General features: G+C 36.6%; 1 protein-coding gene across 4 annotated transcripts in view; it reads left to right on the forward strand.

The window, feature by feature from the left end:
- The first annotated feature begins 2,876 nt into the window (after positions 1-2,876).
- LOC137403824 (TELO2-interacting protein 1 homolog) overlaps positions 2,877-27,804 on the forward strand; it is a 46,105-nt gene continuing 21,177 nt past the window's right edge. For all 4 annotated transcript variants that reach the window (XR_010979621.1, XM_068089888.1, XM_068089890.1 and 1 more), the window contains exons 1-13: positions 2,877-2,919; positions 4,660-4,858; positions 5,424-5,560; positions 8,128-8,197; positions 10,019-10,164; positions 12,324-12,436; positions 13,838-13,934; positions 15,436-15,604; positions 19,192-19,385; positions 21,642-21,818; positions 21,967-22,089; positions 22,527-22,646; positions 27,243-27,427. Coding sequence is in view for 3 of the 4 variants with exons in the window: in XM_068089888.1 (XP_067945989.1) it covers positions 4,665-4,858; positions 5,424-5,560; positions 8,128-8,197; positions 10,019-10,164; positions 12,324-12,436; positions 13,838-13,934; positions 15,436-15,604; positions 19,192-19,385; positions 21,642-21,818; positions 21,967-22,089; positions 22,527-22,646; positions 27,243-27,427 (1,725 nt within the window). In the remaining variant the exon portion in view is untranslated. The remainder of the gene's footprint in view (positions 2,920-4,659; positions 4,859-5,423; positions 5,561-8,127; positions 8,198-10,018; positions 10,165-12,323; positions 12,437-13,837; positions 13,935-15,435; positions 15,605-19,191; positions 19,386-21,641; positions 21,819-21,966; positions 22,090-22,526; positions 22,647-27,242; positions 27,428-27,804) is intronic.

The following is a 27,804-nucleotide window of genomic DNA, read 5'->3' on the forward strand; positions in this document are numbered from 1 at the left end:
TTCAAAGTTCCATCTACCATCGTAAATTTAAACTGTTTTATATATATGTACATGTACTTCGAAGTATCAGAAAAGTATCTTTTTCCTTGAGCAAGGAACCGCTATTAGCCTGAGACAGTAATTATTTCTATAGCGCTCCTTTGAAAGTTCACCTACCATCGTAAATTTAAGCCATTTTTATATATGTAGGCTACTTCGAAGTAGAAAGACCGCGTTAAACAGAAAACTACTACTGGCCTGAGACCGTTATTGATAATTGCTATGGTGTTGCTTTCAAATCTTTAACGAAAAAAATGAAATGCTTTGGAATTAACATTGAGAGAATTAATTGTTATTGATATAAACAATTCGTTATTAATATGATTTTGTAGACACTTTTCTACTGATCAGTTGGTATTATGGGCTCATAAAGATCAAATAATGTCAAATTGGCGGATAAATGGAGGTGGCATATTTCTCAACCTTTCTCTAGAGGGTGGCGGTCAATTGAAGGTGGCATTCAAATAGAGGTGGCGTTCAATTAGAGGTTTTAGGGCAATCACAAGTTTTTATTGAAACTGAAGAGGATGTGTCACTCCCTATGCACAAGTAAGGTCAAGCTGTCAAGCAGTCAGTTTAGCTTGCCTCTACAACACTCGTATGCCAAAACATTGCATCTTTCATCTTCTACCTCGCATCTTTTTTAAGCAGCAAACAACTCTGAAGGCGTTCATTTTAACACTGAACCTTGGTCTAACCGGGGTTGTCGCACATTATAACTGCATCATTGTAGCGCTAAGTAACTTTGCAAAGCATTAGAACTTTCTAATGCGCAGTAGACATTTAGTGCGACCACGCACTTACTGTAAATTGTCCGCTGCAATCTTCTGTGCATTCACTTCCACAACACATTACCTGAAACCCAGTACTTCATGCATACTGCAAATGCGCTTTCTTCAAAACATGAAACCGCATGTGCGCTAAAACTGCGCATGAGTAAGATGTTGATATTGTGGATCAACTGACAGTGCCAACTTTACAAGCGTTTAAATAGGAGGCATGATTGGTAGATAATAGTAGATGGCATAATGGTAGATGACAAGTTTTTGAATGAATCTAGATGTCTGCAAAATTACATAAATAATAATATACTATAATAGTTATATTATTATGATTAATAGTCTACTTGGGGTCTAATCACGATCATTATAGTGATTAGCAGTTACAAATATGCTGTTAGTCTTAATAATTATCCTTTGATTTAGGAAGCTTGCGCAAATAATCTGCTGTAGATAGTTATCGGTAATTGTTTATGCATGTTGCACAACTTTCTCAGTTTCACAACCTATGACTTATTTTCAGGATTTAAAATATTTTGTTTAGTCTATGCTGGACATTATTACGGGAATTTCAGAGCAGTTGCATAGTAACACCAAATAATTAATGCATTGCTTGTAACAGCGAAGCTTTCAGTATGACGCATAGAAAAAACATTTCTGTATTGAAAACAACTGCAAAACTTCTATATTATTAAACTTCTATTAATCAAAACAATATTTAAAACTTTACATTATTAACGTTTACACAATTGCAGTTTTTTGGAAATGTGCTATGTTTTATGGAGCCAAACCCGGTGATTATGATTTATTTAGGTTAAAAAATCACAAACAGTCTATAATCAAGTACAACAGCCTGACATGTTGAATATCACACAAAAATAATTTATACAAAGTTTTCGCCGAAACTGGCTTTTGCACAATTAATAACCAAACAAATCAACTTGCAATGTACAAAAACGTCAGTTGACTCGTACTTCTGAAGGGTAAGTCAAGTGCTTGGCAATGACTAGATAGAAGAGTATATAAAATAATGAGATCTTGAAATAGTAAAATTTGTAACCGAAAATAGTTGCTACAAGATAGGCATTTTATACGCTCTTGTTTCATGGATACGCCAGGCAAGTTCTCCTTCGGGATCATTCTTTGTTGCAGCTTGCTTAATGCTACCATTCTGAGAACCACGATCTGTAAGATAAACGAAGGTTTGCCACTTTTATGTGAATTAAACTTGCTTTTAAGCAAGTTTTATGTGAAATTTATGAAATATTGAAAATGCTTTATAATACTTAACATGACATATAAACTGTACAACACAGAGTTACAAAATAGTTTAGCGAAGTTCACTTACTAGGTATGCTGCGATTGTTTGAAGGATATTCCGTCAATGGAAAAGCTAGGCCAAGAGCTTGAGTAGAGCGATGCTCGTCTGAAATCCAAGATGTTATATGTAAGCCTTTTGTGGTCGTTTGAAAACTTTCATATAAACTGTCTATTAATTTAGCAACAGCAAGAGTAGCAACAGCGTACAAAACGCTGACCAACAACATAAAGATGCCTTTGAACAGATTCGCCAAAACCATAATTGATGAAAGAGATCGTTCGATGACGGCTTGTATTGAATGTGTGAATGATAGAAAATTTGTACATGTACTCGTAAACTTTTGTTACAGATAAATTTGAGCTGTATCGCTTGGCGTGTAAAATAATATAATCATGTCTAGGTGAAAACGATCAACATCTTCCTGTAGCTTGCGTGCCCGGTCTTTACATATGACCACCATTAGCGAGCGCTCATATCCGTAATCTATCATGTATCTGACCAATCGAAACGTTGCATAATAAACGTCCTAACCAATAGGACCAATACGATTTTGCAAACCTACCTAGTTTCGTAGCCTGTTGTCAACTTTTGGCTAGTGAATCTATCATCGAGATTAAAGTTAGCGATCATAGTTAATGCTTTTGTAATTAATAAATTTGATTGGCGAATGATGCAAATACCTTATTTTTATTGGCTAGAAGCAAAAAAGCTGAACATTTGCCTCGTAGAAATGCTGTGGATAAGAAAGAGCGCGTATTGCTGAAAAATATACCAGCAGCCGTATGTATCCATCATAGTTCGCTTTATAAACTTCAAGCAAAACAATAATAAATGATGATCATATTTTACTTTCCGAATTAAGCTGTAAAACACGTTTCGTTTTCTCAAGCTACATGCTGTTGATATGCAAAATTCGAAGCACATCCGAAAACTATTGGTAATAGCCATTCAGTCAGTTTTCAATCGCAACACGTATATTGCCGTATATTCTAGCTGTGAATGAATTAAGATTTTTTTGGAAGCAGTGTTGCAGTTTTCTGCTTCGAAAAATATTACAAGGTATAAGCCGATTCGTTATATTTACTTAGACGGTAGGGTATAAATGTCATACATGAGATAAACATAGAAAAACTTGATATTATCCCGCTGCAACAAAAAAACAGCAACAGTGGCTACGCTTGCTGATGAGAATTTTCAGCTTGGAAGAGATCTATTCTGTTTCAACAAAATCATACAATGAAATTATGAATCCACCAGACAACTTCATCCAAACTCTCATGGTCTCAGTGTCTAGGCCAGCCCATCTCAGTGCAAACCACAACAGTGTATCACAATAGCTTTCTCCCTAAAAACGACAGAGAAGAAAAAGAAGCCAGCAAAACAAAAGCCAGTCACACAAAGCAGCAGTGCACTACACTTCTGCACAAAAGTGTGGCTAAGCCTGTGCTGGTCTGAATAAATGCTAAAAATGATTCTAGCTTTTGGAAACTTGACATAAGGTATATATTCATAAATAATTTTTAAATTTCTCAGTCATAGTTGAAGTGCACATTATTGATAAGTCCAAATGCTAACTGACGGTATTCGTTATTTTACCATCAACCCACATTTGCAGTTTGCTGGATAACTTTGTAAAGTGTGGGTATAACCCAGTGCTTGTCTTCATATCAAACAGACAACATTGCAGACTCAGTCAAGCAGAAATGTAAGATAGCATGTATATTGCCTAAGTGTTGTTTTTTTCTGAACTTAGTAAAGTAAAATGTTGACACATGTCATTTTCATGGTTTTAACAACCATATTCTTTGAATCAATTTTGCAATTCAGTTGCCAAAGCAAGAATTTGATTTTTAAACACCTAAGGATTGATGGTCGATCTGCTGACATTCAGGGTGCCGGAATCCAAGATTTTAGATGTTAGAACTGTTGCTTCACGCTGATTTTAGAGCCTTTCCTCTGCCACATCTGTTCTTAGGATCACACGTCATTCCATGTCATTTCATTTGTTAAAAAGGCATATTTTTTTGGATTTACTCACAGATTTTGTCAATTTTCTGCCATTGTTAGAGAGCACAGATACATAGATACACAAAATAGATTAAGCTGAAGCTAGCCACGAAGACTGAAGGTAACCTTACATTTTGTATACTATAGCTCCATTAATCTCTGTAGGTTTTCCTACAGAGTTGCTTTCTCTCATTAAGGATAATTTAGCCCGATTTTCTCCAGAACCTACAGTTAATATCGAGTCTTTAGCTAGCTTAAAAGCCCTTGGTTCAATGAGTTACAACACCATTTTACATCAATAGAGAATCGGTTTGATTAAAAGTTTATTGTTGAAAGCTTTTGCATGAAAAAGTATACGGTAAAGTGGTGATTCACTTTGGCTATATAATTGTAATATGGTCTCAGCTATCAGTTTTTAGACCAGTCAACCATTGGTAATGCATATGATAATTATAAGTTTATACAGTAATAACAATCAGCTACATTTGTATTCATGTCGGTTTCTTATTTTAGGCTAAATGGCTGATGTAAGTGCTGCCTTCCAGCAGCTACGACCCATCTGTATACTAGTCACTCAAGAACATAATCTGACAGCCATTACCAATTTAGAGCAGATGCTGTTAAAGAAAACTTTCAGTGACAGCGTCTTGCAAGAGTTGCATGAATATATTGCATTTCCACTTCGGCTTGTTCTCAAGCAATACGCTGCACGGTTGGTCAATTTCGTCAAACTAAATCCTTATGGTTGTCCAAACACTTAACTAATGTGTCCTGTAATTCTCTACCTGGCAGCTTTGATAGACATTTATTTTATATTACCTTCTTATCTTTGCCAAGAAAGTGCATTTACAAGTTTGCATATTCAAAGGCTAAAGCATTCCAGCGGTCATCTCAGCGGTTGGACTACAGTAGAGACAGTAGAGCAGACTACAGTAGATGTGTTGAGCATTTGAGTCTCATAAAGGAAACTCGACTGTAATTTTTTGCTGTATTTAGTTGTTTACTACGGGATGAGCAGCGTCTTCACCCGTAAGGATACAATAAGCTTGAGATTAATAGAGGAAATAAAGATTTCTTTTTCATTTAATATCATTGTTCTTTAGTTGCATCAGGCAATTTTTTGTTATCTCACTCGTTCTTGTTTACAAGTTACGTGAAAAAAGCAAGAGTAATGTTTTTAAGAATTTGTAGTGTTTTATGTGTGGTATTCGGTTCTAAGTTGAATATATAAACATACATGCATATAAATATGCATATTATTTGCATATGGTTTTTAGTGACGAAGCTGTCTGCGTCAAATCACTGGAATGCCTCACCACATTACTCAGCAAAGTCTCTATTCAAAAGGCTAGCATATTCCTTGATTTATTTAGCAACATTCTGCACTTCATTTCTTCACCCAATAGGAAGGCTGGTAAGATATTATATCTGCAGATGTCATCCAATAGGATTCAGCATATCATTCTCGGCCAACAAGAAAGCAAATACTTTTTAATTTTTGGCTGCCATTTCATGAGTTTTATACTTATGATTGCTGTTCAACGAGAAAACAAACAAATTATAAAATTTATTCTGATTGCCTGCATAAGATGTCAGTATAATTTTAGACTTGAACTTTCTATTCAAAAGGTAAAAAAAACAACTATTAAATTTCAAACGAATTCTGACAGTTGTATATTGGCTTGCAGTAACATACATGTTTACATTAATAAAAAGGCTATTCAATAAATAAGAAGAATTTATCTATGAAAAAAGTTCTATTCACCGTTACCATTCTTTTGCAAATCTCACCTTCCCGTTACCTGAAATTTCATGACTGATCTCTGTTAAATTCTGGAGCACCATTTTTAGTCGACAATTTTGGAAAACCTCAAGAAGAGCCCTTTAATCTGCAAAAGTAATCATGTCAGTCATGAGTAAAGATTACGTAAACTATCAACTTTCAACCATTATTATTCAACCATTATATATATTATGCTTCTACTTATAATATAGTTTTTATAAATAAATTCACCTTATTTATTGAAAGGTCTCAGTAATTATTAAAATGCTCAAGGTTAAACACATTGATAGTGGATTGAATGCATATGTCCATGCATGTATGATTAGTTAGGAGATTACATTAAGTTTGATATTTAAAGAATAGAGAAAGCATAATATTATTATGCTTTATTATTTATCTTGAGGTGTTGACTGATGTTCTAAAAAAAGAATCAAGGAGATTGACCAACCAGAAGCTGAGATATAGCCAGCTAAACACAGGTCTACCACAAAACATAAGTGTTTTGGTAATCATCAATATATGACGTATGAAATCGACTTGTGTGCCATTGGTCAATTAAGCCAATTAATGCGCTCTCCTATAACAATCACAGCGTTTTAATTGGTTTAATCCCTGGAAGTATAGAACAATCAAATTGGGCCTAACAATCATTGCTCTGAATTCCGAACCAGTCTCTCTGACGTGTAGATTAGTTTTAGAATAAAATAATTACACGCATCTATTATTTCGCAACATTCTGCTATCACTTTCTACAAATTATATTAGTTACATCATTATTCTATACGCAGTTATATTATTATTTTGTATAATATGCATTATGATTATTATATTAATCATAAAAATAATCATAGATAAGATAATAGATCAATAGAAAAATCAAATCAAAAGTTATTGTTTTTTTTTCTTACAGCAAGAGCAGCACGGTCAAGTTATTCTTTTTAAGATTATGGCTGTAGTGAACTTACAGTCTGTTAATAGTGACGCTAATCATGAAAATCAACTGAATGCTGCAGTAGATACACAATAGAAAAATGATGATTGAACAAAAATTCACATTCTTATTCTAAATGACCTGCAATCGCGGATGTCGCATATAGACTATCCACGCGCCGTTTGTTGAACAGAGGATCTTCGGAGCATATCCGTGGAGATCGAGTTAAAATTTGAAGCACAATAGTCAAAATCTGCTCTTCAGTTTTGAAAAATCATGGCGAGGGGTTGTGGGCAAATGCCTTTACCACACAATGTTTGCTTGATTTTCCTGATAAACCAGAGCTAGTCTGTAAATTATTTACTATCGCGAGAAGCATTTCACATCTCGCAGCCAAAACAATCATTTTACGTAACGGCGGTAAGGGTGCGCAACTCCGGCACATGAACATTAAGTCGATTTCATATGTCACAGTTTTCGGGATTTTCGAAGGGTTTTTCCTCTGATTCTTTATTAGGTAGATCTGTGTTTGGCTGTCTATATCTCAGCTTCTAGTGGGTCAATCTCCTTGATTCTTTTTTTAGAACATCAGTCAACACCTCAAGATAACTAATAAAGCATAATAATATTATGCTTTCTCTATTCTTTAAAGTCTTCCAGTATAATCTTTGATAGCTGTGCATTTAGGAATTGGATTTGAGATGTCATTGTATGGCTTTATTAACACTATTAACACTGTCGACTGTCAATAATCAAATCGTCAAAAGTTTACAAATCACTGTGTGGTGCGTGTGCAGCTTTACAAATCACTGTGTGGTGTGTGTGCAGCTTTACAAATCACTGTGGTGTGTGTGTAGCTTTACAAATAACTGTGTGGTGTGTGTGCAGCTTTACAAATCACTGTGTGGTGCATGTGCAGCTTTACAAATCGCTGTGTTGTGCGTGTGCAGCTTTACAAATCGCTGTGTGGTGTGTGTGCAGCTTTACAAATCGCTGTGCGGTGCGTGTGCAGCTTTACAAATCGCTGTGTGGTGTGTGTGCAGCTTTACAAATCGCTGTGTGGTGTGTGTGCAGCTTTACAAATCACTGTGGGGTGTGTGTGCAGCTTTACAAATCACTGTGTGGTGCATGTGCAGCTTTACGAATCACTGTGTGGTGCGTGTGCAGCTTTACAAATCACTGTGTGGTGCGTGTGCAGCTTTACAAATCACTGTGTGGTGCGTGTGCTGCCATGATCTGTTCTTTTATATTGTTTCCTTGTTTTTAGGATTCCCCGAAGAGGTGAAGCTGGCTGCTGTGGAGGCACTGAACCCGCTGTTTGCTAATTGTCTAGTAAGGTCTGTGTAAGTCTCTAGTAAGGTTTGTGTACGTCTCTAGTAAGGTCTGTGTAACTCTCTAGTAAGGTCTGTGTACGTCTCTAGTAAGGTCTGTGTAAGTCTCTAGTAAGGTCTGTGCACGTCTCTAGTAAGGTCTGTATAAGTCTCTAGTAAGGTTTGTGTACATCTCTAGTAAGGTCTGTGTACGTCTCTAGTGATGTCTGTGTACGTCTCTAGTGATGTCTGTGTACGTCTCTAGTGATGACTGTGTACGTCTCTACTAAGGTCTGTGTACGTCTCTAGTAAGGTCTGTGTACATCTCTAGTAAGGTCTGTGTACGTCTCTAGTGATGTCTGCGTAAGTCTCTACTAAAGTCTGTGTACGTTTCTAGTAAAGTCTGTGTAAGTCTCTAGTAAGGTCTGTGTAAGTCTCTGGTAAGGTCTGTGTAAGTCTCTAGTAAGGTCTGTGTAAGTCTCTAGTAAGGTCTGTGTAAGTCTCTCGTAAGGTCTGTGTAAGTCTCTAGTTTGTCAAGAGTGTACATAAGGTTTGCTCCGCTGTCAGAAAAGATACTTTGAAATTATGTTTTTATGCTTACATACAGTATCATACTCTCTGCAATAGGTCAATAGGCCATGTCAGCAATGACTGCCCTATTGTTTTCTTATCACTCACTTAGAGTTGTACTTTCTTGTCATCTATCTGTTTCTACTTTTTGTGGCATAAAGTTTTTATTTCTTGATTTAATTTCAACTGAGTACCAAAGCGGAAACACCGCAGCACTAACTTTTCTAGGTCAGGTAATACACGAGTTGGTAATTTGACTACTTTTCTGAGGCATTTCGATGGATTTAGGAGACTCTGGCTTTTTACTCCATCTGTACTCGTTTTCTCAGCAGTGCAGAGCGGTAGTCTAGCAGGCAGGAAATGGTCTAAACTAAATGATATTTTTGTTCTGCTGTTAGCCCAAAAATAAGTTCTTTCGTCCCTGCTCTTGAGTGGTACTACAGCGCACCATCTCACTCTCTGAGAGTTTGGTTTTAGACTTTTGTCAGGTGTTTTACTTCATTTCGACTGAATGCCCAGATTTATCCTCTTAGTTTTTCCTGTTTAATAACTAGTAATTTGATCCAGGCAGCAGGTTGTATCTTTCTTCATGTTTAGTGGATGGCAGATACTCAGTACTTGGCCTAACCTGTACATCTATATACTGTATATATATGTATATATATACTGTATATATATATACTGTATCTCTGTGTCTCTGGTAGTATATACAGTATATATATATATATATAAAATATATATACAGTATATATATACAGTATATATATACATATATATACAGTATATATATATACAATATTCTACAGAGAGGCGAGCTAACCATTACTTCATGCTATGGAATAATTGTGTGGAATAACTTATGCAGCGCTTGCGAAAATATTATTGGTTGCTATTAGTGCACTTTGAAGATCATGATTGCGTGAGAGATGAAAATGTAATATTTTTTCTAACGCTGGCTTAAATTATAATAACAGCTCTTAGTATAGTAAGTTACTAGCTTAAGTTATTTAAATTCATTGGGTAAAACAACTTGAGCAATTAAAAATAAATTTTCTTTGCAAAAGCCCACACAGTTTGAACCATTTTGTATTACCAGTGTAACGCAAAGCATTCGGCTAGTCATATATAAAACGTAGAAGATTGTTATAAACTTTTAGATGATCGCTAAATAACATATATGAGATTTGATGCTGTATGATCTGTACATGTATAGCAAGCTATTAACTTTTTGTATTTTTGAGAGAAATGTCTTACATTGGGCTACAATTGATATTTTAGCTGCTACTCTACTCTGCTGAAAGAATCATTACCGCTCTATGGCGGGCTTGTGGCAGGCCTGCTTGACATCACTGCAAAAGAGAAGCTCATAAAACTTAGATTATTCTCGCTGCAGCTTCTTCTTGTGTTACTGAACAGCCGAAGGGGTAAGATTGGTTGTGCTGATTTGCAAAGAAAATTAGAATTGTATCGGTAGCTTTTTCTAAAGAGAGAAAGTATAGCTATGTGTATGTGGGTGGTGTAATATTTTGTGACTGCATTAGAAATGAAATAAGTCTAGAAGCGGTAGTAATGGAGTGGCGTGGATGTGGAACAAGTGAAATGAAGTGAAGCCACATTTCAGCAGGCAAAGTGAGACAGAAAAAATGAAATCAAACGTAAATAGAGGAAATGAAACTATGCATATACAGAGGATGTTGAACCACGTACAGAGAGAGAAAATGTGACGATGTGCAATAAGAGGAAGTGAAACTATACATATACAAAGGATGTTAAACCACGTACAGACAGAAAGAATGTGACGATGTGCAATAAGAGGAAGTGAAACTATACATATACAAAGGATGTTAAACCACGTACAGACAGAGAAAATGTGACGATGTGCAATAAGAGGAAGTGAAATTATACATATACAGAGGATGTTGAACCACGTACAGAGAGAGAAAATGTGACGATGTGCAATAAGAGGAAGTGAAACTATACATATACAAAGGATGTTAAACCACGTACAGACAGAAAGAATGTGACGATGTGCAATAAGAGGAAGTGAAACTATACAGATACAGAGGATGTTAAACCACGTACAGACAGAGAGAATGTGACGATGTGCAATAAGAGGAAGTGAAACTATACATATACAGAGGATGTTAAACCACGTACAGACAGAGAAAATGTGACGATGTGCAATAAGAGGAAGTGAAACTATACATATACAAAGGATGTTAAACCACGTACAGACAGAGAAAATGTGACGATGTGCAATAAGAGGAAGTGAAATTATACATATACAGAGGATGTTGAACCACGTACAGAGAGAGAAAATGTGACGATGTTCAATAAGAGGAAGTGAAACTATACATATACAAAGGATGTTAAACCACGTACAGACAGAAAGAATGTGACGATGTGCAATAAGAGGAAGTGAAACTATACATATACAAAGGATGTTAAACCACGTACAGACAGAGAAAATGTGACGATGTGCAATAAGAGGAAGTGAAATTATACATATACAGAGGATGTTGAACCACGTACAGAGAGAGAGAATGTGACGATGTGCAATAAGAGGAAGTGAAACTATACATATACAGAGGATGTTAAACCACGTACAGACAGAAAGAATGTGACGATGTGCAATAAGAGGAAGTGAAACTATACAGATACAGAGGATGTTAAACCACGTACAGACAGAGAGAATGTGACGATGTGCAATAAGAGGAAGTGAAACTATACATATACAGAGGATGTTAAACCACGTACAGACAGACAGAGAGAATGTGACGATGTGCAATAAGAGGAAGTGAAACTATACATATACAGAGGATGTTAAACCACATACAGACAAAGAAAATGTGACGATGTGCAATAAGAGGAAGTGAAACTATACATATACAGAGGATGTTAAACCACGTACAGACAGAAAGAATGTGATGATGTGCAATAAAAGGAAATGAAACCAAATAAAACAAATATACAAGTAAAAATAATGAAAACCAGGAAACCAAACTGCGCGCAAAAACAGCGAGTAAAGAACAGCAAGTAAGTCAGTCACGTGTATGTACGCAATACTTATGTTCATCCTGGAATTAAAGTATCATGCAGATTTTGTAAGTAAAATATACTTTTGTGTAAGTTTTTTGCTGGTTATTTTGAGAAGTCGGATGGATTTCAGGTGGATTTGCTTATGATAAACCATGTTAAACTTATATTTGCACACTAGCGATATAAAATATGTGCCTTGCTCATTCTTGCTAAAGGCGATTTTTTTTATTTGTTCTCACTTCAAAAAGGTCATATTTGACTTTTACTGTAATAAAAACACTTGCCTGATCTGAAGACAAGCATAATCTCGCTTTTGCTATCCACATTCTTGTTCTGCTCCAAGTGCACTTTTTAGCAATAATGGATCAATCTAACAATGTTTGGTTAACAATTTTTTTGAAATTATGGTCAGGTTCTCGAGTTCAGCCATTTGATAATAGCAACGCATATTTGGTTTCTTTTAGTTTTAATATGTATTTTGTTCTGTTTTGAGTGATACATGAAACATTAGAATATTAGAATATGGGTATGCTATGGCTACTAGATAAGGAGTTGACTGAGCTTCTTGAGCTGATTATACCAAGTTATCTTCCTGGCATCTCTCTCAATCTAACCAAAGTCATCACCGCCTCTGGAGAGAAGTCAAAGATCTTAGTGGTAAGTCATCAGGCCATCGTATTTCATCAGCGTACAACTACAACCTCTCCGTATTATTATTTGTGTAGCTAACAATAAGACGGAGAGGTCAGAGTGTTATGCTCTCTAGTACCTGGCAATCCTGTGTGTCATGAGCGATCATCACTCGTGTCATTAAAGGGGGTGACCAACGCGTTTGAATGGTGTTGGTCATAGACCGTCAGTCGAGCTAACCGATTGTTAAGAGTTTAAATCCTGCTTGCAACAATGTTTTATTTCAAACTATTGCCATGGCCGAAGAGTATGACAGACAGCGAAGGAGCAAATGAATACACACTATAGCATTAATATATAGAAGATTATGGTTATAATATAACTATTCCGGGATCACTATTACTGCCCAAGTATAGCTGGAGTCAAATCTCTACATACATACAGACTTCAGTTTTTCCAAGATCTGTTTCATATGTTAAAACCATCGTTTTTTGAGTTAGGTATTTCCATAAGACTTCACTGTAATTTGTTTAATTGGTTCCACAACTCACAAACTTATGATAACTTGAATTGATAGAAATTATGTTATATTAAATATGTAAAAACTTAAATGTGATAATGCTGAATTGTATGTAAAAACAAAATTAATGAAATGATAATCATTGAAAAAGGTTTATTGCTGCTACAGGATGTTAGAAACATCCAAACGCATCTGTAGGCACAACAATGCTTAGGATTGGAGATAGAGGTGGTTATAGAGATGCGCATCGTAACTGACTTTAGACTAGTTGAAGTCTACACTAACTTACCTCACATGAATGATCTAGATGTCTGTGTCTATAGTTTCTACCTGCTTCTTCACTTTTACAAATAATACTGCAATGGTTTGAGCAATGTGCACTACAAATTATTTTAAGTGTAGCATAATTTTACATCATATGTTGGACATTCAAGTATTGAGGTGGTCATATGAAGAGGTTTGACTGTATCAAGTTTTTACAAATGTTAGTAGCTTCTGTTGAAGAGTGATTCAGGATACTTGACAACACTATAGTGTGTGATCATGCGCTTTACCTAGCTCCCCTATGTAGGGTAGTGTGATAACAGGCTGTACTTGACAACACTATAGCGGTGTGATCATGTGCTTTATCTAGCTCCCCTATGTAGGGTAGTGTGATAACAGGCTGTACTTTACAAGACTATAGTGGTGTGATCATGCGCTCTACCTAGCTCCCCTATGTAGGGTAGTGTGATAACAGGCTGTACTTGACAACACTATAGTGGTGTGATCATGCGCTTTACCTAGCTCCCCTATGTAGGGTAGTGTGATAACAGGCTGTACTTGACAAGACTATAGTGGTGTGATCATGCGCTCTACCTAGCTCCTCTATGTAGGGTGGTGTGATAACATATCTGTTGTGCGTACAGGCAGCTCTGGAGTTGATGCAGAGCACACTCATCACCTCCCTCTCAGGAGACCAGGACTGCAGTGAAGATGCTAAACACTTTATCAACTTGTCTTCAGGTTCGAGTTTTATACCTCTCTTCAAGACTAGCGATGCGGTAGCTGCCAGCATCGCCAGTCGTGCATTGCCAGTCTGTGCAGCAGAGGAGCAGAGGGAGTTGATGGCATTCAATTCCTAACATTTATGGGTAACCAAATCAAATCTAGTAACATTTAACCAGTCATATAGATTTATGGATGGTGACCTCTTACTGTTGAAAATATGTCACTTTTTACTAGCGTTATCAGGGTTGGCACGAAAAAGTCAAATCATCTAAATCGTCGAATGACTTAGATGAATTTAAATTATCCAAGTCATTGATCTAAATCATGATTTTTTCGCAAAATAATCATTATTTTTTAGTTTTTCACAATTTTGTGTTTCTTGACAAACAATCTTGTTTTGATGTGTGCTTAACAAATCTGTAAACATTCCTCTGCTGTGAATTAGCAAGTGTGATGGAGATGATCGACTGCAGGTGTAGTACTATGATCGACTGCATGGGGAAGTACTATGATCGACTGCATGGGGAAGTACTATGCCACAAAAGGACTTTAAAATTAGGATGTGTGAGTTTATTTAGTAAACCTCGAAGTGTGATTAGTTAATTGTGAGGTAACAACTGTACATGGTACAGTCCCCCCTACTCTGTTTAATGAATGATATTATGACTTCCCACCTTTTGCTACAATCAGCTCAAGTGCAATCATTGAAGAGTATTCTCCACCTTTGCTTTCATTCATTCAACAAAAAGAAACTGGCTAGCTACTAAACTCCTACTAAAATGCTGGTATTTATATTTCACATGACCAACTGCATCGATCACACCAAAGAAAATTGTGCTTAAATATTTCATAGTGTATTTTTATGTAAAACTACTAATAGCTCTACCCAACTAACTTACATATAGTTTGTTGGGTAGAGCTATGACACATTATGATTTTATACGGCTGTTGAATGTAAGAAATATAAGAAGTTGTCAGATCAAAGCATGTAAGTCACTAAGACTGAAGGGCTCACCAACATTCTGATGTGCAGAGTAATGCACCGACAGGCATAACCAAAATTGAGCCGAAAAATATCAAATTTATCAAAAAGTTCACAGAAAACAAGAAAAGTTGATTTCAATTAAAAAACTACTCTATTTCCAAAAGAATATCATGAATTTTTCCCACCCTGGGCCTTCAAGTCTGTGTAGGTTGGGAGAGCCAGGTTGCTAGAGATAGTCAGGCGACAGTTGAAGGGCTCTCACTAGCACGCTTCATCGTTTTGCATTTGAAAGTTTCAGCCAAATTTATTGTTACATAAAATGAGGGATAATTGTTAGTGCTTTATGACATCACATAAACTTGTATATGAGAATTGCTTTGCATCTTAACTCCTAAATTTAGTCTGTACTCAGCATCTATCAACAAGGTCAGTTTACCATTTCAGCAGTACTTTAAGTAAGAGGTGCGTATACTTTACTTCTGACTGGCTCTGCTTCTTTAGCCTAATGAATATATAGTATTGTTGTTTTAGGAGATGGCAAATTCATTGTGAGTAAGACCAAGGAATGGTATGACCAAGTATCCAAGAATATATCAGCAGTTGTTAAGAAGGTGGCAGGGGTCTGCATGAACCACCCGATTTACTCGGTGAGGTTGGGCTTGCTCAAATGGTCTCATAGGATACTCTTGAATTGCAACTGGTAAGAAACCTCATTCAAGTATGGGGATTTAAATATCAGCAAACATAGATAGGGATTTGATGGTATGAAGAAGGGCTCTGACTCCATTCCAAAAATAGAATGGATAACTCTTCCGCATTCCTGTTACCGGTTATGTCCATTTTGCTACTGCTAGTTGTTGAAGACTGATAAGCATGTCGATTGGCGGGTGTTGCCTTCTCTTGCTGTCACTATATTGGCTCTCAGTAGTTTCGTAAACATTCACATATACGAAGTTTCCACACAGTGATAGCATAGTGACACACCCCCATTTGGGGCATAGATTAATATCATAGTGACACACCGCCATTCGGGGCATAGATTAATATCATAGTGACACACCGCCATTCGGGGCATAGATTAATATCATAGTGACACACCGCCATTCGGGGCATATATTAATATCATGGTGACACACACGATGCGCCATTTTGTGCCATGGAAACAGCCTTAGGGATCAGCGAGGGTTGCACATGTCATGTCTATACATGTATATATAATGATACTAGGGGCCAGCGAGGGTCACACATATCATGTCTATACATGTATATATAATGATACTAGGGACCAGCGAGGGTCACATATGTCATGTCTATACCTGTATATAATGATACTAGGGACCAGCGAGGGTCACATATGTCATGTCTATACATGTATATATAATGATACTAGGGGCCAGCGAGGGTCACACATATCATGTCTATACATATATATATAACGATACTAGGGACCAGCGAGGGTCACATATGTCATGTCTATACCTGTATATAATGATACTAGGGACCAGCGAGGGTCACATATGTCATGTCTATACATGTATATATAATGATACTAGGGACCAGCGAGTGTCACACATGTCATGTCTATACATATATATATAACGATACTAGGGACCAGCGAGGGTCACATATGTCATGTCTATACCTGTATATAATGATACTAGGGACCAGCGAGGGTCACATATGTCATGTCTATACATGTATATATAATGATACTAGGGACCAGCGAGTGTCACACATGTCATGTCTATACATGTATATATAATGATACTAGGGGCCAGCGAGGGTCACACATATCATGTCTATACATGTATATATAATGATGCTAGGGACCAGCGAGGGTCGCACATATCATGTCTATACATGTATATATGATGATACTAGGGACCAGTAAGGGTCACACATATCATGTCTATACATGTATATATAATGATACTAGGGACCAGCGAGGGTCACACATATCATGTCTATACATGTATATATAATGGTACTAGGGACCAGCGAGGGTCACACATATCATGTCTATACATGTATATATAATGGTACTAGGGACCAGCGAGGGTCACACATATCATGTCTATACATGTATATATAACGATACTAGGGACCAGCGAGGGTCACATATGTCATGTCTATACCTGTATATAATGATACTAGGGACCAGCGAGGGTCACATATGTCATGTCTATACATGTATATATAATGATACTAGGGACCAGCGAGTGTCACACATGTCATGTCTATACATGTATATATAATGATACTAGGGGCCAGCGAGGGTCACACATATCATGTCTATACATGTATATATAATGATGCTAGGGACCAGCGAGTGTCACACATGTCATGTCTATACATGTATAAATAATGATACTAGGGACCAGCGAGGGTCACATATGTCATGTCTATACATGTATATATAATGATACTAGGGACCAGCGAGGGTCACACATATCATGTCTATACATGTATATATAATGATACTAGGGACCAGCGAGGGTCACACATATCATGTCTATACATGTATATATAATGGTACTAGGGACCAGCGAGGGTCACACATATCATGTCTATACATGTATATATAATGGTACTAGGGACCAGCGAGGGTCACACATATCATGTCTATACCTGTATATAATGATACTAGGGACCAGCGAGGGTCACATATGTCATGTCTATACATGTATATATAATGATACTAGGGACCAGCGAGTGTCACACATGTCATGTCTATACATGTATATATAATGATACTAGGGGCCAGCGAGGGTCACACATATCATGTCTATACATGTATATATAATGATGCTAGGGACCAGCGAGTGTCACACATGTCATGTCTATACATGTATAAATAATGATACTAGGGACCAGCGAGGGTCACATATGTCATGTCTATACATGTATATATAATGATACTAGGGACCAGCGAGGGTCGCACATATCATGTCTATACATGTATATATAATGATACTAGGGACCAGCGAGGGTCACACATGTCATCTCTAAACATGTAAATATAATGATACTAGGGACCAGCGAGGGTCACATATGTCATGTCTATACATGTATATATAATGATACTAGGGACCAGCGAGGGTCGCACATATCATGTCTATACATGTATATATAATGATACTAGGGACCAGCGAGTGTCACACATGTCATGTCTATACATGTATAAATAATGATACTAGGGACCAGCGAGGGTCACATATGTCATGTCTATACATGTGTATATAATGATACTAGGGACCAGCGAGGGTCACATATGTCATGTCTATACATGTATATATAATGATACTAGGGACCAGCGAGGGTCGCACATATCATGTCTATACATGTATATATAATGATACTAGGGACCAGCGAGGGTCACACATGTCATCTCTAAACATGTAAATATAATGATACTAGGGACCAGCGAGGGTCACATATGTCATGTCTATACATGTATATATAATGATACTAGGGACCAGCGAGGGTCGCACATATCATGTCTATACATGTATATATAATGATACTAGGGACCAGCGAGTGTCACACATGTCATGTCTATACATGTATATATAATGATACTAGGGACCAGCGAGGGTCACATATGTCATGTCTATACATGTATATATAATGATACTAGGGACCAGCGAGGGTCGCACATGTCATGTCCATACATGTATATATAATGATACTAGGGACCAGCGAGGGTCACACGTATCATGTCTATACATGTATATATAATGATAGTAGGGACCAGCGAGGGTCGCACATATCATGTCTATACATGTATATATAATGATACTAGGGACCAGCGAGGGTCACACATATCATGTCTATGCATGTATATATAATGATACCAGGGACCAGCGAGGGTCACACATATCATGTCCATACATGTATATATAATGATACTAGGGACCAGCGAGGGTCACACATGTCATGTCTATACATGTATATATAATGATACTAGGGACCAGCAAGGGTCACACATGTCATATCTATACATGTATATGTAATGATACTAGGGACCAGCGAGGGTCACACATATCATGTCTATGCATGTATATATAATGATACCAGGGACCAGCGAGGGTCACACATATCATGTCTATACATGTATATATAATGATACTAGGGACCAGCGAGGGTCACACATATCATGTCTATACATGTATATATAATGATACTAGAGACCAGCGAGTGTCACATATGTCATGTCTATACATGTATATATAACGATACTAGGGACCAGCGAGGGTCACACATATCATGTCTATTTTTCTACTGCAGTTATTTGGAAGGATGTCAAGGCGTCCTCTTAGATGTAATAACGCACAGCATATGTGACGTGCATGAAGAGTTGTCCTCTCACAGCCAGGCTAGCCTCAGGGATGTACAAGATAAAGTTGAAGGGGTGTCTGAGGTGTTGAAACAGAGGCTGTATGATGTTGTTACAACTTTACCGAGAAAGGTGTCTAGATATAGTGAGTGGGTCTAACGATTGGATATACAGCATAGATCCATGGCGCGGCATTTGATAATCCGTTCTTGTTGCAGCTAGCGTAATTCAATTCTCATTCTTATAGCAAATATTTGTTATCTTGTTGACTAATTAGAATAGGTCTAATCGTGATGATTGCGGGTAACATATAAAATTTGTTACTTTTTCTAGCTGATTCTGACGGTAGACGGACCAGCATGAGGGTCCGTCTACCATCATACTCTATGCAATATTATTCTGGATAACGTTTAATCCTGAGTTCATATGGAGAACTACACTTTTGTATACCAACTATACCTTGCTTTATCATCACTTCTAGTAACAAATTTCGTGAGGAACTATGTAAAACATTGTTAAAATATTTCTCGCAGCGTACAAAGTAATATTTAACATGCCACGTAAAATGTTTTGAAATTTTATAGTTTCGTTAGTCAAAATAACAAAATTGTTAGAAAATCAATTGTGAAAATAATTACAAATACAGAATTTGATGTTAATGTAAGCTACTGTATATCTAGTGTTAGTTCAATCAAGTTTGATCTTGTATAACTAAACATGGTCTTGCCAAGATTACACCTCTATTCGCACCTTCCTATGATAAAGTGGTGATAAAAAGAATTAACTTATCGCTACTATAAATGAACCGGAGTAGCTTTTCTACCCATTAATTCTAGCAGTTTTGTTGTACTTTGCTAATCAAAGCATCTTTGTGTTTGGGTCGAAAGAGCCACGAGACTCGTTTCGACACTTCGTGCATTTGGCCGACTGTGATGGTGGTTCGGCAATGGGGATCGGACCGTCCTTGGTGGCCAGCCCGACACCAAGAACGTCTCGACACGTTCTTACTTCCGGTATTTATTCTCCTTCGATGCTGTCTACGCTAGATGCCGTCTTTCCGATCCCAACGTTAGCAAGCGCGTATTTTATCGCTATAGCTAGACTTACAACCATAGACCTATTAACTATACTATAGTTAATAGGTCTATGCTTACAACAGACCAACGAACAAACACTTTGATCTATATATACAGTCGTACCTCGACACGCGAGCTTAATGCGTTTTAGGACTGCGCTCGTATGTCAATTTACTCGCATCTCATGGCACTACCTCCTATATAAAATAGCTAATCACAAATTAATCTGTTACCATGTCACCTGTTAAATTTTTGTAATTGTTATAATTCAGTACGTACCCTAACAAAGTAACAAATACCCATTTAATTGTTATGATCTGCAATAAAATGTAAAATCACTATGTACACTACCGAATGGAGCTTTTATCTTCGGGACATACGGTGTAGATAGCTCCCGTCTGAGAGAGATTTGAGAGCAACGCGTTCTGTACACTAAACTTTTGTGATCCTACGTAATAGAAACTTTTAATTTAACCTAAATGAATTTAGCTGACCATTTGGCTGACACACACTTGAAGTTTAGTTGTGACAACCTTAATTTTGTTGTCATATTTATTTAGTATCTGTTTCCATATGCTCTTTGCCTCGCATTCACTCTAACTATTAGCCAACACTTTAAAGGTTTTTTCAAACTCAGTCAATGATAAAAGCCAAGCGATGCTGTTCTCAAAAGCTATCCCTTGTATACTTGGTCGTATAGTGTGGTGGCCATTGAGAACCGGCTCATATGCTTGTATCTCAAATATTACTCGTATCTCAAAGAAGAAGCTTACTAAAAAGTCAGCTCATATCTCGAGTTATACAGGTAAGACTATAGGTTTGCTCCAGCATACGACGGTTTCGCTATACGCTACAACTATCAGAACGAAGTATCAGCTTGTTGATGTCTGCCTGTAGATCAAAATAAATCTATCTGCTCATTTTTGAAGATAGTAGGAATGAAAGAGAACCAATTCATTATTTGACGCCCTATAGTCAAATAATGAGTTCACTATAGGGCATCAATTACATGTATATGTGAAAATACATCTATCAATCAATAGAAATATTGATTGATAGATGTGTTTTCGTTGACTGATAGATGACTGACTGATAGATGTGTGACATGATTGATGATGTGATTGATAGATGTGATATATTAGCAACCCGCTCATCACACTGCAAGAAGATTTTGTGCCACTGAAGACAGTCCTGTGCTTTTGAACATGATTTTGTTTTTTGAAAAGTGTGACAGTTAGTATTAGGTTTCTGACCTGGTCTATTTGCAGATGAGATAAGTATGAACTAACAGTTAGTATTAGGTTTCTGACCTGGTCTATTTGCAGATGAGACAGGTGGTTTGTCTGCTTTGAAGATTTTTAATGGTTATTTAAACTCATTGAAGTCGGAAGTGGATGCACTTTTGCGATGTCACAGTCATCTCCGAAGGATCGGCTTGGCCTTGTGCCAGCTTTTGCAACTTGATATCACGGCTGTCAGTATTTTGGATTCATCCCAAACAGGTACAAAAGTGATCATATTTTAAGTCAGCATGGTTTGATAACTTTTGGAAATAATATAGAAAAACATTCAAGTCTGAGGATATCACAAAAGAAAGGAAGCCATTACAGCTGAGGCTTTTGACAATCTGTGGTTTGTTATTTTGTCTAGAAACTCACAAGCTGACAGCCGGTAGTGAGGAATTTCCTGTTCTCAGACGTCAGTTTACATCATTCGCAGATAATTCTGTGTGGCGGGAGATAAGGACTGCTATTCATACGATCATTAAATACAGTTAGTAAAGGAGTTACCAAATACACAGTATTCTGTACAAGGAATTACTAATTAGTAGGAATTACTTATTAGTAGAAATTACTAACTGGTTAGGATTACTAACTAGTAGGAATTACAAACTAGTAGGAATTACTAACTAGTAGGAATTACTAACTGGTAGGGATTACTAACTAGTAGGAATTACTAACTGGTAGGGATTACTAAACTAGTAGGAATTACAAACTAGTAGGAATTACTAACCAGTAGGAATTACTAACTAGTAGAAACTATTGCATCTTTCATCCCTACTGCTTTTCCTTCGTTTTTTTGCAAAGCATATTAGTTCTCTTAGGTAAGTTAATGCTTAAACTTCGTGTCAGTCATCTTTGGGGTTGCCTTTGCTGAACATGTTTGTGGCACAAGGGCTTGATGTTTTGACAAGTGACAGATTATTGTAGGTGACACATATTTGGTGGCAGACTATTTTGTGACAGACTTCCAATGCTGCCCACAAAATAGACTCCAGTGTGCTATAATTCTCAACGAGTGTGTCTTGTACCACATCCGACCCTCTCAAGGTCAGTTTAAACAACAAATTAATCTGTTGGAAACTGGTGAGGCACTTCAGTAGTTTTATTGATGTCTCGGAACATTTCCTATACAACATTCTTATAGTACCACTTTTATTAGCCGAAGTATACAAAATACATCATCTTGAAATTTTTCGCCCCTTGATTCCTCTGATTTGCTGTCAGGTCTGTTCCTCTATGAAATTAATTAGCTTCAGTTTTTATCTTTCTATACGATTGTTGTTGTTATTCTCAGAAGGTTGCAGCATAAACTAAAACTTTTTGTTTAAAGCCATCATAGTTCCGTAAAATTGATTTTTGTCAGCACTTTGTAAAGTTAGTTTGTCAATTCAATAATATTTATAGCCATTTATCTTTCTCTCACGATGGCAGCGATACATAATGCTCGCAAATTCAACTTTCACCTAGTAGATTTCTCCTGTGAATAAGAATACTATTCATCATCAGTCTTTAATCAGCATTTTCCATTGATCACTCCATGTTCTTTCTATTGCTCACTCCATGTTCTTTCTATTGCTCACACCATGTTCTTTCTATATCTCACTCCATGTTCTTTCTATTGCTCACTCCATGTTCTTTCTATTGCTCACTCCATGTTCTTTCTATTGCTCACTCCATGTTCTTTCTATCGCTCACTCCATGTTCTTTCTATTGATCACTCCATGTTCTTTCTATCGCTCACTCCATGTTCTTTCTATTGATCACTCCATGTTCTTTCTATATCTCACTCCATGTTCTTTCTATTGATCACTCCATGTTCTTTCTATTGCTCACTCCATGTTCTTTCTATTGCTCACACCATGTTCTTTCTATATCTCACTCCATGTTCTTTCTATTGCTCACTCCATGTTCTTTCTATTGCTCACTCCATGTTCTTTCTATTGCTCACTCCATGTTCTTTCTATCGCTCACTCCATGTTCTTTCTATTGCTCACTCCATGTTCTTTTTATCGCTCACTCCATGTTCTTTCTATATCTCACTCCATGTTTTTTTATATCTCACTCCATGTTCTTTCTATCGCTCACTCCATGTTCTTTCTATTGATCACTCCATGTTCTTTCTATTGCTCAATCCATGTTCTTTCTATTGCTCACTCTATGTTCTTGTTCACATAGTTGTATCGATTTAATTGCAGTTTTGCACATTATATATACATATAATGTGATAAGATTTTTTCATATTTTATATATACATATATATATAATATGCATATAGTATATATATAATATATTTATAATATGCATATCATCCCACGAACAAACGAGCAGAGCGAATGTTGGAGAGTTTTATGATAAATGCATGTGCACACATTCGAAACCCTTGCATCGAAATCTCATCAACAAATTTAACCATTTTTTTGTAGAGTCGTTAAAGTATAATAACGATACAAAACACATACAAACCTATTTAAACATGTTACCAAGTCTTTGAAAGATTCCCGCAAAATCTTAAAACTAACCCATCTGATCGGATTATACATAAATAGACAGATTAATTTGGCCGAAAATCGTTATTAAAACTGGCCAAGCCTTACTTTTATCAACATTAAAACCGGCAAACGAAACGCTGAGCGACAGAAAAGAGAAAAATTAAGTCGTGCGCATTTTACGAAATATAACGCGCACATTTCACCAGTCTATAGCATTGTCGAATTGGCGACGGTTTCTGTAATTAACATAGAAGTACAGAAATCGTTTCTTTTTTCCCGATTTCAAAGTAACTGACATTTTGGAAACTTTTGAGTACTTTGGTATTTTAACTGATGTCCAAAGCAGTGAAAGTAAAGGAAATGACGATGATATTTTTTTCTAACGATTCTAATGAGATTAGGATATTACAGTATTTAATTATAAGTTTGGATATTCTTCTTGATACTTCTTGATATTGTTAGCTATGACGTTTTGAAATGTAAACAAAATTGTGCATTGGTTTTCTATTATTACTGTATTAATAATATTGGTTATTCTAATAATATCAGTGCATTTTACTTCTAATATTGCATTTCTCCTATTGCAGGGGGAGAGATATAAACATATAATCTTTTCCTTTCATTATTGCTGTTTGTCATGACCAAACACTTTTTTAAATAGATTTTCTAAAAATCTATATAAGTGTCACAACTTCTTGATATTGTTAGCTATGACGTTTTGAAATGTAAACAAAATTGTGCACTGGTTTTATATTATTACTATATTGATAATATTGGTTATTCTAATAATATCAGTGCATATTATATATATATAATATGCATATAATATATATATATTATATTAATATAGATATATTCTAATAATATCAGTGCATTTTACTTCTAATATTGGTCAATATTGCATTTCTCCTATTGCAGGCTGAGAGATATAAACATATAATCTTTTCCTTTCATTATTGCTTTTTGTTGTATATAATAACACCCACACCTTCAGGAATCAATTTCTGAAGTAAGGCTTGCTTAGCCTATAATCTAGGTTGATTTTTATTGTTTGCAACTTTATGAGGTCAGCTCATCCTGAAGGACATCATATTCTTGACATATATTTGCCGAAGTTATTTCTGCTTCAGCACCTTTCATCACCTTCAGACTGTAGCACTTCTTCTTCGTGCCTCTTAGCCTAAGAGTCTTACAAGTCTTTGATTATGAGATTGCATCCCAGCACTGTCTAACAAACATTCCAAGTAATTGAAACGTAAAAGGCACTTGAAAGGCAAACTGAATGGCTGGTGCCATGTTTCCCTTGGGTTCACTCAACTGCCCTCGAAACTTGCATTTCCTTGGACAACAAATTTTTAGGGAATGTTGTTATACTTATAAGTGAAATGCAATATGTGCTCTCTGATAATCGCTTAGAAGATGTACAGTAGAAGCTTTTATAACGTATACCTTTTATAACGTAAGTTCCAGATAACGTAAAGAATTTATGTGAAGTTTTTATTTCACATATTCTTTTTTACTATGTAAAAAATTCCATATAATGTAAATTGTCAAGTCGAGTAAGTTCTCAAATTTGGTTTGAATGGTAACCTACCTTGCCACATATAAGAGAGAAAAAAACAATGCGCTTATTGCGTTATATTCATCATATATACAACTTCTGTGACATTCTAGTAAATTTCGTTCATTGTGATAGATCGTCAGATGTGTCGACAAAACAACGAATCCGGTAGCTGTGAAATTGTTCATAAATACTTGAAGGCTTGTTTAAGTGAACGCACAACAGAAAAACAACTTGTGTTATAGTTTAACCCTTCGCATTAAAATAATGAAATTACATTAATGCAGGATGATGCTACCGTAACCCGCCCAAAGTAGGCAGTTATATGTCGCAGCAGTTCTCGTTAGGTTGTCGTATTGCAATGGATTTATAGCATGTCGTCGATGTATTTACTATGATAGTCTCTATTGTACACTCGGACGTTTCATGTACTGTTTCCACAACGCAGTTAATCGGACGTTTCATATACTGTTTCCACAACGCAGTTAATCGGACGTTTCATGTACTGTTTCCACAACGCAGTTAATCGGCAAGTTTGCGTCACCCGCAAGATGGAAACAGCAAAAAACATGCAAGTAAAGCAAGTTTTGTTGCACCTATTCCATTTTAAACATTTTTTCATATTTCAGTCCTGCTTTTTTTGAAAGAGTGTCCCTAAGCGAAACAGAAGTGTGCTACTATGGCCTCCGGCGTAGAATTCTTATCTCTTTTAACAAAGAGCACCCACATTAATCTACAACACTTGAACGTCTATTGAAACATTTATCACATGGTAACACAACTACACACCCACTTATCACATGGTAACACAACTCTACACACCCACTTATCACATGGTAACTCTACACACCCACTTATCACATGGTAACTCTACACACTCACTTATCACATGGTAACTCTACACACTCACTTATCACATGGTAACTCTACACACCCCTTATCACATGGTAACTCTACACACTCACTTATCACATGGTAACTCTACACACTCACTTATCACATGGTAACTCTACACACCCACTTATCACATGGTAACACAACTCTACACACCCACTTATCACATGGTAACTCTACACACCCACTTATCACATGGTAACTCTACACACCCACTTATCACATGGTAACTCTACACACCCACTTATCACATGGTAACACAACTACACACCCACTTATCACATGGTAACTCTACACACCCACTTATCACATGGTAACTCTACACACCCACTTATCACATGGTAACACAACTACACACCCACTTATCACATGGTAACTCTACACACCCACTTATCACATGGTAACTCTACACACCCACTTATCACATGGTAACTCTACACACCCACTTATCACATGGTAACTCTACACACCCACTTATCACATGGTAACACAACTACACACCCACTTATCACATGGTAACTCTACACACTCACTTATCACATGGTAACACAACTCTACACACCCACTTATCACATGGTAACACAACTACACACCCCTTATCACATGGTAACTCTACACACTCACAATTCTTCCCATTCCGATGTCACTTGTTATTGCTCACCTCAATGGCTATAATCTTGATTCGTTTTTATTCGTTAGAGGAGGGTAAAGAGGGCTCTCGATGTGTAGTAGACACATGTAGAAGCATATTGGAGTTGTACACAGACTGGTACAGACGACTCCAGTCTGAGGCTAGGAATGGAAGTAGACTGAGCATATCGCAGAGAAATGAGAATACACAACTACATTGCTTCATATTGGAGGGATTTGTTGCCATTCATGAGGTAAGGCTGTTAGCCTGGGTGCCTGGGTATTAGTGAGCTGTCATCTTTTTTCTATAAATATACTTAAATCTCTATATACAAGTTCAATTTGCTCTGCTACCTGATTCATAGACAGTAAACTCTCCTATAAAATACACCTTTTTATGTAAATTTCCGTAACGTTAAGAATTTATGTAAAGTTTTTGCTTCCGTATTATGTAAGAAATTTCATTGCATCAAGTTTGTGCAAGTTCTTAAATTCGATGTGAACAACGAGAGTTCCATAGCTAGTCTTAAAAATATTATTGCTCTCTCTGATATCTCTGCTTCTCTCTCCATATGTCGGGGAAAAAATGGTGTATAGTTGTCTCTCTATTATATACATGTATATACTAGTA

This window comes from Watersipora subatra, chromosome 9, assembly GCF_963576615.1.
Source record: "Watersipora subatra chromosome 9, tzWatSuba1.1, whole genome shotgun sequence".
NCBI lineage: Eukaryota > Metazoa > Bryozoa > Gymnolaemata > Cheilostomatida > Watersiporidae > Watersipora > Watersipora subatra.